The 12,451-nt window shown below is 38.1% G+C and overlaps 5 protein-coding genes across 5 annotated transcripts; 1 reads left to right on the forward strand and 4 right to left on the reverse strand.

The window, feature by feature from the left end:
* Positions 1 to 83: 83 nt before the first annotated feature.
* GCK72_001896 (uncharacterized protein) lies at positions 84 to 1,591 on the forward strand (the record flags this gene model as incomplete). Its single annotated transcript, XM_003114650.2, has 8 exons — positions 84 to 196; positions 239 to 356; positions 401 to 682; positions 726 to 813; positions 863 to 990; positions 1,035 to 1,292; positions 1,341 to 1,430; positions 1,487 to 1,591. The coding sequence occupies 8 exons, from the start codon at positions 84 to 86 to the stop codon at positions 1,589 to 1,591; spliced, it is 1,182 nt and encodes a 393-aa protein (XP_003114698.1).
* A 452-nt stretch (positions 1,592 to 2,043) lies between these two features.
* Positions 2,044 to 4,051, reverse strand: GCK72_001897 (uncharacterized protein; the record flags this gene model as incomplete). The annotated part of the gene is made up of 7 exons (XM_053723170.1): positions 2,044 to 2,463; positions 2,517 to 2,987; positions 3,038 to 3,321; positions 3,368 to 3,464; positions 3,583 to 3,708; positions 3,752 to 3,934; positions 3,983 to 4,051. The coding sequence occupies 7 exons, from the start codon at positions 4,049 to 4,051 to the stop codon at positions 2,044 to 2,046; spliced, it is 1,650 nt and encodes a 549-aa protein (XP_053591815.1).
* Positions 4,052 to 6,192: 2,141 nt separating this feature from the next.
* GCK72_001898 (uncharacterized protein) lies at positions 6,193 to 7,010 on the reverse strand (the record flags this gene model as incomplete). Its single annotated transcript, XM_003114721.2, has 4 exons — positions 6,193 to 6,477; positions 6,549 to 6,650; positions 6,693 to 6,821; positions 6,885 to 7,010. The coding sequence occupies 4 exons, from the start codon at positions 7,008 to 7,010 to the stop codon at positions 6,193 to 6,195; spliced, it is 642 nt and encodes a 213-aa protein (XP_003114769.2).
* A 231-nt stretch (positions 7,011 to 7,241) lies between these two features.
* GCK72_001899 (uncharacterized protein) lies at positions 7,242 to 11,494 on the reverse strand (the record flags this gene model as incomplete). Its single annotated transcript, XM_053723171.1, has 15 exons — positions 7,242 to 7,385; positions 7,718 to 7,882; positions 7,929 to 8,423; positions 8,469 to 8,577; positions 8,626 to 8,775; positions 9,076 to 9,344; positions 9,414 to 9,666; positions 9,720 to 10,033; positions 10,079 to 10,241; positions 10,296 to 10,616; positions 10,755 to 10,874; positions 10,921 to 11,012; positions 11,062 to 11,163; positions 11,210 to 11,276; positions 11,325 to 11,494. The coding sequence occupies 15 exons, from the start codon at positions 11,492 to 11,494 to the stop codon at positions 7,242 to 7,244; spliced, it is 2,934 nt and encodes a 977-aa protein (XP_053591816.1).
* Positions 11,495 to 11,745: 251 nt separating this feature from the next.
* On the reverse strand, positions 11,746 to 12,323 carry GCK72_001900 (uncharacterized protein; the record flags this gene model as incomplete). The annotated part of the gene is made up of 3 exons (XM_003114653.2): positions 11,746 to 11,838; positions 11,915 to 12,070; positions 12,228 to 12,323. 3 exons carry the CDS (start codon positions 12,321 to 12,323, stop codon positions 11,746 to 11,748), a joined length of 345 nt encoding a protein of 114 aa, XP_003114701.2.
* Positions 12,324 to 12,451: the final 128 nt, after the last annotated feature.

The following is a 12,451-nucleotide window of genomic DNA, read 5'->3' on the forward strand; positions in this document are numbered from 1 at the left end:
TCGGAAAACGTTTGGGAAGACTTAAAGTAAGAGTGCTTTCTTCTCCAGAATCACATGTTTTTTTCAGTCAACTGGATCGGAGAATGGGAAAACCAAAATCGAAATCAAAGCCAAATGACAAGAATGGGGAAAAGTCAAGTAAATCGAGAAGATTCAGTTTGATGCGTTCACTTCGATCATTGAGATCAAAGAAACCGTAGGGAAATACACACATGAAAATGGCTTATTTGATTTTCAGACCAAAGAAGAATGTTGAGAATAAGGAAAATAAGGAAATCAAAACTGCTCCACTTCAACCAGCCATATCGAATTCCGTCTATTTTGATTTGAAAAATGCGGAGAAAAGAAAGTCAAAGGTAAATTTACCCAACTTATTTCACCTTATTCCGTCTATTTCCAGAAGCGTCAATCAAAAATTGCTCCGGTTGAACCATCGGCCACACCCCAGTCTTCAGATGAGAAAACTAGTAAACCATCATCTCAAAAAACTATGAAACCATCATCTCAAATAAATAAAATTCCTGAATATGAAAATGTGAAGTCGCTGATGTTAGTTGATGCTCAAGACATTGATACTCCATCAAATAAAAGTAAGAAAAAGAATGAGAAAAATCTGGAAATGTTGGCGAAAAGAAAGAAGAATAAGGTTCCTAAACAGAAGACAGTGGGCAGTGAATTTGAGGTTTTTCACTGTGGTTTAAAAAGCGAAATGTTCAATTCTTCAGGATGTGGCTGGTCCATTGTCTCCAGTGAATGCACAACCAAGAGGAACGGAAGATAAAATGAGATGGAAAATTGATGTGGAAGGAGTTGGTTGGTTGTTTTCATCTATTAGATGGCAACATTTTCTCTTCGTTTTCAGATCTGAATGGAGATCAAAAAATGACAGAAGTGCTCGAGAAACTGGGAAAGTTGAGGAAGAAATACAAAACGAAACGATGTAAAGTGTTGAGAGCGAACGAAAAAACAAAAGAAGAGGATGAAGAACCGGTGGGTTAGAGTTGGAAGGGATCCTGGAATAAGGTCAATTTCAGACAGAAGATGATATTTCAATGGCTGCTCGAGTTCTTCAATTAGTTCGAATGGATCAATTAATCAATGAGAAATTCGATTCAGAAGATCGAGAAATTCTAAAAAGATACTGTAGAAGTGGAGATCAAGAAGAGAAAGCAGAAGAAATAATCGAAAGAATCACATTGATTGTACTCGTTGGCGTTTCATCCAAAAACCAATTCATTCGAACTGTTTCGATTCCAGGACAAATGAGAATGTATGCAGTTGATGAGAACAAAGTGAGTGTTTCGTTGAAGTAGAGGATATACTAATTCATAACTTTTCAGTCGAAACTTCCAGTCATGGCTCTCTTGTTGGCAAGATGTGATCTCCTTTATTACGCATGGTTGAAACCAAGTACCGATGAGGAAGAATTAGTGAGTTGAGAGATACAGACAGCTCGACTTAATTCAACTTAAAAGTACTTTTACAGGATCCAACTTGGAAAATTATGGCAATTAGAAAAGTTCCAACACCTGCAGTTGTGAGTGCATACTATCCAGCTGCTAGAGGATTAGGACCACAACAAAAAAAGTGAAAAATAGAAAATGTGTTTTCGTGCATTTTATTTTATTTGAGAATGAACTAGTTAGAGAGACAGCAGAATTATGTGTCATCTGTAACTTCGATAATGAGAGTTAGCAACAAGGGTTCATAAAAACTTTATACTTAACAGAGAAAAAAAAGCAAGATCAAAAGAAAGAAAACTATCATTAGTTAATTATCAACGATTGGTGCGGGAGATGATTTGGTATGGATTATGGGGGAATTTATGAACCTTGAAGTACCCGTGGTACACGAAAATTATCGAGGAAAATAAAGGAAAATAGTCGGGAATGAAAGGGGGAAGCAAATAGAGACACTATTAGGGTTAGAAATGACATATAAATTGGCAACTTTAAGCATAGTACAATGAGAAAAGAGAATACGTGGACATTATAACAATCATTCAATAGAAGGTTAGAATTAACATTAACGTGACGAGAGGATTCAGTCATCTTTAAGTTCGTCCTCAATCTTTTCGACGTCTTTCTCTGAAGATTCCGATTTAATCTTCTCTTTCTCTTCTTCGTTGTCGTCATCAGAAGTATCTAAATCAGATTCCGACGATGCAGCTTCAGAATCAGAAGTGTCAAAATCTGATGAATCGGTGAGTCCAACAGACTCCGAGGTAACCGAAGAATCACCAGAAGAAGTCACCGATCGAGTGTCTTCGCATCCATCCGATGACATTGTTACACCGCCGACAAATGATACTTTTTTTGGATATCTCGATTGCTGCACTGGAATTTCGCAGTCAACTTCATCGTCCTCCCGCCTGTCTCTGATTCCAGCTTTTTCGAAAAGTTCCAAAAGAGTCGGAAACATTTCGACGAACTCATGCATGTCGTGATCTTGAGCGGAATCTGTCTGAAAAATAAAGAATTGAGCTATTTGTCTTCCGTCTATAGGAGTGAAGTTACCGTGATGTTCGTATCATCATTCTCCACATCGCAATCCACGAGTGTCTCTCCGGTGACTGCATCTACATGATACGACAGTTGCAGTGGAACTTCTTCCTCTTCGACAAACATCTGACGATCCGTGACAATTGTAGTCACTGGTGGCGGCTTGCGAGGCGCTGGCGGTTCCTCATCAGCTGGAATTTCTACGCATTCGCAGACAACTCCCTCGTTCGGATTCTTATTCGATGACGGCATACGTGCCTTGTGGCCAGTGACGTGATCCAACTGCACGGACACTTGGTTCATTATTGTTCCTCTGTCGATGGTACACGGTCGTTTACAGAAGAATCTGACGATGACTGACACATGAGGAGTATGAGGAGAGCTGATGGTCATGGTAGAAGTGTAGGAGATGCGAGCCCTCCGCACTTTTTGTTCAACCTCGACAAATTGCTCAATTGCTCCCCGCAGCTTTCTCTCCAGCGCAGCCTGTAAAATTTAGAAAGTTATGCCTCCTTCACCCTTTTTTCGAAACTTACTTTTCTGGAGTGAACTGTCGCATACACATAGTCCTTGTGAACAATGACACCCTTGAATGATGCGTAGTCCTCGATGAAATCGTACAATGATTGAAGAGTGGGAACGACATCTCGAAATTCGATGCTCAGAAGCGTGTCTCTCGCATTATCTTCACTCGTTCGAATCATGTACTTGAACAGGGCTTCAAAGTTATCCACCGACCACCCATTGGTCAAATAGTACATGTTTGGCGGTCGGGTGTCAATCTTCTTGATGCATTGCTTCAGGAATAACATTTGTTGATCTGGAAAAAATGTATGATGGGACATTGAAACTGGTCAATCACTAACCGACAGGATATGCTGGTCCTGGTTTGAAGCACGCACGATCGTTCCCGTTTTCGGTGTCCGGTTCTCCAGTGATCTCGTTCCCGTCATAGATAACGTTCTGAAACTTCTTTCAATGTTGGTAAATGCTGTGCGAGTTCGATGTGAAATCTATTCATTAAAGTGGAATGGGAGTGCTTGTTAGGACAAAAACCACATTGAAACAGGCTAAAAATTACCTTCAAGTCGAAATCTATTTCCTCCGTCATTCTTCGAATGACATTCAAATCGCCAGAAGACAATCTTCGGAAGCGTCGGCTCAGATTCGACGGTGTACGACAGATAGTCGATGATGGGAGTTTATCCTGAATACTTTAGATATTTTCTTCTCATTTTATGTGAACCTACGATGACAGGATCTTCGTCATAAACCGTTGTCTCCTGAATGAGTGCAATGCCAGCACCGTTCGGCAACTCTATTGAATTGACTGTCGCCTGTGCTAGAATAGTGCCGATTTCCTCGTCGGGGTTGGAGAGAATGCGCTCAAACGTGAGACGATTGCAATCGCGGAGTTTCACTGGATTTGCTTTCTGAATTTCTTTTTTCGTTAACAGATTTTTTCGAAACAAGCTATAAACCTTTGAGAATATACTCCTCCAGCGCGATCTCACTCGCGAAAATACTCCGTTCTTCTCGTTCTTCTCCATTTTACCTGCAAATGTTGGAAATTGATAAGAAATAGTCAAAAATAGGGGTGACTAACAGGAAAAATGAAAGAAAAACGAGGATGAACGAACCATTTGGCGCAAAGATAGAGAAATGAGAGTTTCGCGGCTGAACGAGAGATCAAATAAAGAGTCACACTCTAACAGAAATGTATTACTGCGGAAGCGGAGTGATTAGTTGAAAATTAATAAAACAGTTGAATTCCAAACTGAAACAGAAGTAAAATCACACTCGGTCCGATTACAAAAGAAGAAAGGATGACCCAAAAATCTAGAGTAACAGCTTCTAAATTATGCGCGTGATTTTAAATGCACAGTCCGCAAGCGTGAACCGCACACATTTGTACCTACAGTAGTAAATTGAGAAATGGCAAGGTAACCATTCTGAAAAACCTAATGTTTCAGCTTCATTTTCAGAATTGTGGGGAAGAATACAGTGCAAGAGTCTGCACAAACAATGAAAAAATAATTTCAAACTAAGATAATAGTTCATTGATACACTAAATTTGAAAAAAAAATCAAATCAGAGAATAGGGCTCTGGACGGCAGCTCCCGGCACCTTCTTCACAGTCATTCCTGCCCATGTTGCGTCCTGAAATACACTGATTTGTTTCAGAAAGATAAAATGTGATCATCTCTATAGTTTAAAATAACTAACCAAAGCGTTTTCAACGTCTCGATTCGGTTTCGACCATGAAACGTATAGAAGATCTTTACGAGCCATTAGAAGAGCCATCATTGCATATTTCGCTTTTTTCTCGTCCACAGCAAACAGTCTCAGTTGTCCTGGAACGGAGACCTGTCGGATGAATTCATTTTTCTGAACGACTGCATTCAGAACTCCAATAACAATCTTCTCAATCAATCCTTCTGCTTTATCTTCTTGATCTCCACTACGACAGTATCCTCTAAGAATTTCTTGATCAGTTTCCAAAAGTTCTTTAGAAATCAAAGATTCCAGCTTAACGAGTTGAAGGACACGAGCACTATCAATGATAGAATTCTCATTTGGTTCCTCATCATCATCATTAACTCCTTTCTCATTTGCTCTCAACACTTTACATTTTTTCATCTTACTCTTCCTTCTCAATCGACTCATTTTCTCCATAATCTCTGACATTTTTTGATCTCCATTCACATCAGCTCCCTCTACATCAATTTTCCAGCGCATTTTATTCTTGATTCCATGAGTTCCAGTTTGAGCAGGAGCTGCTGGTCCTTGCACTTCCTGAATAAATGTCATTCTTAACGACAGAATTATCTGGATCACCTCAAAAACACTGGCTTCCTGCTCTTCATCCTTCGACTCTTTCTTTTTTGTTTTCACGGGAACTTCTTCACTTTTCACTCCATCCTTCTCTTTCTTATCTTTTTTCTTTTCCTCTCCTTGATTTTTCGGAGACGGAGCAATGTGTTGATCGTTTCCTTTTTCGTCGATTGTTCTTGTAACCTCTTCACGAGTATTGTATGATTTGCGTTTCTACAAGCTCTTATCATCAAAACGTTGCTGCCTGAAAATTCAGTTGTCAACCGTACCGTAATGCTTTTTGATCTTGAATTATTCATCCCTCCAGTAATCGAATCATTTGATTTCGTTGTTGGAATCGACATTGTCGTATTCATTGTCGTTTGTTCAACACAATCATCACGACTTTCAGAAGTTTTTTCTCCTCTGAAATTGTATTTTTCTCACTCAAAAACTCTAATTGTTACCTGAAAAACTTCTTCCATTTCGAAATCGAACGACTATTAGATTTCGACTTCGATCTTCCCATTTGTTGACTGTAAACTAGAATTGAAGAATGAATTCTGAGATAAGCTCACCCTCGATTCGATTTAACTCAAAGGAAGATTCGTTACTTTCCTTTTTGTATTTGAAATGCCAATGAGTTCTAGCATTTTTTCAATTTTCAGATTTCAAAGAGATAAGAACAAGCGTAATCAGAAGAAAAATGAAAAAGAATGTCTGACGTGACTTCTTCAACTGTCAATTTCCACAGAAGCGTTTCGTTACCAAGCTTGGATGTATGTCATACTCATTTATTAGAATTTTAATAACTGAAAGCATAATAATGAAAACCGGAATGCAGAAAAATATACAATTTGAGAAAAGAAAATCAAAATTATTGCGGCTGTTCATCTTTTTTCTGCGGGACTTTTTCGTTCTCTTCTTCTTCTTCTTGTTTCTTATTTCCAGCTCCTTTCATTTGCACTGAGAATCCTCCATTTCCATTTGGAACCATTTCAAAACTATCAGTTGAAAGACCAAACGGGGACAGACACATATTTCCGAATCCTTTCAATTTCTCCATGATATCCGCGGTCATTGCTTGATTTCGAGCATTGATTTTCTCGTTCATTTCCTCAATTTTGCGTTCAAATTCTACTTGACGTTTTGGCAGTAATTCCTGTAAATTGTTGAATTTCAAAATAGTGATACCTTGTTTCAAAAGAAATGAAGATTCCTAATTATATGTACCTGAAGTTTTTTGTAATCCTCAATAGCATTCTCATACTTTTCTGACATATTGGAGTAAGCGAATGCGCGTCGCTCTAGTGCTTTTTCGTTGGCTGCTCCGATCTGAAAGAAAATTGATTATCTAAATTTCAGGAGTTGGCACACCTCGATAGACTTCGTGGCTGCTTCAACAGCAGTCTCCCATTTTCGTTGCTTGATTAGAGCAGCTGCTGAATTTGAAAGAAGAATCGATAGAAGTTCGGTAGATGTTTGTGGGCAGGTAGTAATGGCCTCCTGGATAAAATAATTTCAGTTAGCCATACCGCTTTAATCGTGTAATATTCTCTCTCTTCTCACCTGATATTTCTCATATGCTTTTTCGAATTCTCCCTGCCCAAAAAACTCATTTCCTTCTTTCTTTAATGACTCGACTTTGACTATTTGGTCTGCTTCTTCTTCAAAGATCTCTTCGATAATTGCCATTTAGTACAGATAAGCTGAACTAGATTGAATCATTACTAACGAACAAAAATATTGCTATAGGTATTCGAAGAAAACTCTACTCTTTCAATTACAACTAATATTCAATCTTCGAAAACAGATATAAACATTCATGGGTTGTTCTAATCACTCGAAAAAGATAACAGAAAAAAAGTAAATTTAACAAATCTATCTAAAAAAATAATATGAAAAAGACACGTAAAAAGTGAAGAATCATTGGAAAAGATGCTCATAGAGCTCATCATAATGAGACACAAATCGAATATCCAGTTCTGATTTCATGAATTCTGGTAAGTCGTCGAAGTCCCTTCGGTTCTCTGCTGGCAGGAATACTCGCTTCGCACCAACACGACGAGCCTGCAATAATGTAATGATTATGGGGTTATTCAGGTCATGTAAAAATGTATTTTAATACATGTTTTACCTTATTCACGAACGGTAAAAAATGTATTTTTTCACATGTTTTTCTCCCATTTTTCTACATTTCTCCCCCATTTTTTGACAGTTTTTCTACATGCGCATGTCGAAAAATGCAAAAAAAGGGGAAGAACGCTGTTCGACCAACGGTAAACTGAGATTTGTAAAAAATAGTTTCTCGACGCTCGTGAATAAGGAAAAAATGTATTAAAATACACTTTTACATGACCTGAATAACCCCATTAAGACAAGTACCAAATACTGTAACTGACCGCAATAATCTTTTCTCGAATTCCACCAACTGGTAAAACTTTTCCAGTCAACGAGATCTCTCCAGTCATTGCCATATCTTGTACAACCGGTCGTTTCAATGCGAGTGAAAGAAGACTTGAAACAAGTGTAACTCCAGCCGATGGTCCATCTTTTGGAGTTGCTCCCTGGAATTATGTAATATATTTCACAGATTCAATGTTTCCAACTTACTTCAGGAACATGAATATGAATATGTGACTTGTCAAAGAACTTATTATCCGGTTGTTCTCTAGCCAGAATCCCCTTTGCAACAGTTAATGCAGTTCGCACACTTTCTTTCATAACATCTCCCAAGTTTCCAGTTGTTTCAATACTTCCATCTTTATCAGATGTTAAGTCAACAGGCCGTTTCAGAACTGTTTCAATGTAAAGAGCAGATCCACCCATTGCTGTCCATGCAAGACCCATTATAACTCCTGGAGGTGTCACTTCATACATTCGATCTGATGTAAACTTTGGCCGTCCGATATACTTTTGAAGATTCTTTGTACTAATAGTAATCTTTTCGGCTGTTGTTGTTTTCACAGATTCAGGTTGCGTCGTTGATGACGTCGACGTAATGGGCTCAGCATCCGAATTCACGGTGATAGCTGTAGTTGCTTTCTCGCTTGGTTCTTCATCTTCTGCTTCTTGTTCAGCTATTTGAAGTGCAGCTTTTCGGAAAATCTGAACATGAAAATGAACCTATTGCAGTAGAGAAATGTTACTAACTCGTTCAATATGTTGTTGCAAGTTTCTGACACCTGACTCTCTGCAGTAATGCTTGATCAGTTCCTCCAAAGCGGCGTCCTCAATATCCAATTGGTCTTTTGAGAGAGATCTGAATTGAAATAAATTACATTACACGTTTCTCTAGAAAATGACTAACGTTTCTTTTCTCAGTTGTGGAATGAGATGTTGATGAGCAATTGCAACTTTTTCTTCTGCCAAGTATCCACTGACGTCAATCATTTCCATTCGATCACGAAGTGGTCCAGGGATTTTCGATATTTCATTGGCGGTACAAATGAAGAGAACTCTGAAACGTTCGGGATTAGAGAGAACAGATTTGGGAACTTTACTATCTTGATATAACCTGAAACAGTATCCCTGGGGACCTCAAGGCCTCGCAATGTCAGAATTTAATGAGACATTGGTGGGAGGTAGTAGACAACTCCAATAGACTTCGCTCAAAACATTGGATTCCGTGCTGTATGGCTAGCAGATTCGAAAACGTTGAGATAAGTCTATTGGAATTGCCTACTACCTCCTATCAAACTCTCAGAAATTCTGAGGTTGCGAGGTGTTGAGGTTAACCTGTGAGACAATATCTTCTTACCTCGACAAATCAACAGGAACATCCAAGAAATGATCATTAAAGTTCGCGTTCTGTTCAGGATCGAGAAGTTCCAGAAGAGCTGAAGCAGGATCTCCATGGAATCCAGCTCCTCCAATTTTATCGACTTCATCGATTAGCACAAGTGGGTTCTCTGTTTTCACCTTTTTCATACACTGAATCATTTTACCAGGCATCGCTCCGACATAAGTACGACGATGTCCTTTGATTTCGGCAACATCTGTCATTCCACCAACTGAGAAACGGAAGTACTGAAAAATGGAAATTTAGTTGGGAAAAGAATGGATAATCTCGAGATTTCAAATTTTTTATAAACATACTTCTCTGTTAAGTGCTGTTGCAATCGACTTGGCAATTGATGTTTTTCCAACTCCAGGTGGTCCGTGGAAACAAAGAATCTTTCCACCAATTGATTTACGGAGTAAATTGACAGCGATGAATTCCATAATGCGTTCTTTTACATCTTTCATTCCATAATGTCCTTCATCAAGAGCCTTTTTAGCGTGTGACAGACGTCGATTTTCAGGTGATGTGAGACCCCACGGAACAGATGTCAGCCATTCAAGATAATTTCTGAAATAAAATGGATGAGTAGAACTGTCGATAGCATTATGTTTTCTTCTCACCTCGTGACACTGAATTCACTGGAATGAGGATCCAGGAATTGCAGTTTAGTTTTCTCTTCATTAATAACTTTCAATGCGTATTCTGGAACCGCCAACGCTTTTATTCTCTCATCAATTTTCTCAATAATTGTAGTCTTCTCATCTTTCTCAATTCCTAATTCCTTTTTGATAACTTTCAATTGTTCGTTCAGAAGGTATTTTCTGTGATGGTCTTGAACTTTCTTCTCAACATCTTTATTGATATCATGCTTCAGTTTAGCAACTGCTTTCTCTTTTTGAATGAGAAGTAGGGCAATTTTAAGACGTTTCGATACCTGTAAAAAGACAATGTTCTTTCAGAAAAACTGTATAGATCTTACATCCGTTTCGTCCATCATTTCCTGAAGATCTTTTGTTTCTGCCGATTGAACCAAAGTCGCAACGAGATCACATAAATACACAGGATTGTCTATGACATTTTGAGATGGATGGAGTAGAAGATTGATTTGTTGACCAAAAAGTTGATTGAATTGAACAACATCTCTGAAATTGATTCGTAATGTCGCAGATGCATATATAAATTTCGAAAGACCTTACCTGATAGTTTGCACAATAGCCATCATAGTAGCCTTTGTCTCATTGTTCTTCGGCACTGGTTCAGCGATAACATTCTCTGTTTTGACCATAACGATTCCTTTTCTCTGCTTTTCTTCAGTAGGTGCCGTTTTCTTCTCATCTTTCTCTTCTGTGCCTGTCGAAGTTATGGGCAATTCTGGAGCAGATGTAGGCGTTGAAAGTGGTGGGGGTGGTGGGGGCGTTGGAGGAAGACCTGTGCGCTTTCCACGAGCACGTCTTCCATTCAATGGTGTATCCGTTTTTGGTGTAACTGTTTCTTCGATTGGTTCAAGGACTCGAATTCTGAATTTCGATTTAATATTCTTCTTAACTTATACGGACAAGCACATTGTTTCCTGGTAAGTATAGTTCTAAAGAATGAAACAAAATCGAAGCGTTTCTACATTTTTATTTCTCTACAACGTTCTGAGATATCAGTACCTTCGATGTGCACTGAGAACCAGTTCGAGAACACTTCCTTGGTCTCTTACTTCAATAATTTGAACAAAAGAACCTGTTGGATAGACTTCTGATAATGATGCAATAGTTTCTTCTTTATTTCTGTAATATTCAGATGATATTCTTGAAGAACTCAATAAATGCATACTCATCATCTCTCTTCACAAAAACTCCGGCATATGGCTGTTTCAGTGACAACTGTCGTCTGATCAATGCTTTCAGATTGTCGTCTTTGACGATCTGAAACCAAAATATTCAATTTTTTAGTCTAACTTTGAAGATAACTTACATCAACCTTTTTGATGAATCCTGGAAAGAGTGGATACCGATTGATTGCTAAAATGGGGACATTTGGCATATCAGCGGGTACTTGAATAGCCGACATTCCACCCTAAATAACATAATTTCATAAAAATTTGTAGTCATTGTTTTCTTACAAGATCTTTGTAAAGTTCCAACGAATCATCGACGGCAATTGGATCATCGTGATCTTTGTTTCTAAAACTGAATTTTCATTCTTTAGAATAAAATTGTATCATTCCAACTACTTACCCACTCGAATAAAATTTATTTTGGTTCCCTGCTGCAATCGTCGATACAATTGGTTTCGTCAATATACTTTTTTGAGAAAACGTGGCAAAATTTTGATGAATTGAAACAGTGAAGAGCCGCGTGCGACGAAGAGCTGATCCGCGGAGCACTAGTGCTCCTGCGCGGTACATTTCCGTATCTAGAAATATGGATTGAACAGAAAGATGAAGATCTTGAAGTATAAGTAAAATAATCCGCATCAAAACGTAGACTCATTTGAAACTTTGCCAGAACCGAAATAAATTTATTATGGATTTTCATTTTACATCATGATGAATCACATGAAACAGGAAGAATTTCAAATAAATTAAGCTTTGGTAAAAATAAATAGTTTATAAGATCCCGAGTAAGAAGACTTTTGTTAACTTCGAAATTAAAGCTTTTATTTTGTTTTTTTCGTCTCCTTTTTCTTCTTATCATCTTTCTTTTCGCTGCTGTCTGGGGATGTTTCTTGTTCTTCCGTTAGAGTTTGCCACTGTAAATAAATAATTATTATTCCATATTGAAGACATTTCCGTGTGGATTATAATATAATTTCCAAATTTACGTACCACAATAGGGTTCTTTCTGAAGAGGAATGGCCATGGTGGAAGAATGATCAGAGCAGTGAAGGCGGAAGCACCCATCACAGTGAAAATAGCATAAGAGAGTTGTTGGGTCCAGAATCCGACAAAGAAACCAATAATTCCGGCAAGAGTGAGGATTACCTGAATCAAACGCATTTTTTCAATCGAGTTTTCGAAGATAAGTCGATTTTCTCACATCAAAAATTTTACAAGAGACCTTTGAGTCTGTAGCAGTTTTCCGAATTAAATTGTACTTCTTTTTGTTGTAAGAATTCATTAATTCTAATTTTTCGATTACCTGATAGGTGCGTTCAGCGACTTTTTGTCCTTGAAAATCGATATGTGAGGATAACTTCTGCAGTGGAGCAGGGAGCATTGCAATCATTCCGTCCATGATTGTTTCTGAAACAATTGAAATCAGAACTTTGAATACGGAAAACAACTTGTGAAGATAAAAGCGAAAAGCTAGATTTACTGTTCCAACACTCCTTCAAACGATGACGTAAAATAATAAATACAAAG

Source organism: Caenorhabditis remanei, chromosome I (genome assembly GCF_010183535.1).
Source record: "Caenorhabditis remanei strain PX506 chromosome I, whole genome shotgun sequence".
Lineage (NCBI taxonomy): Eukaryota > Metazoa > Nematoda > Chromadorea > Rhabditida > Rhabditidae > Caenorhabditis > Caenorhabditis remanei.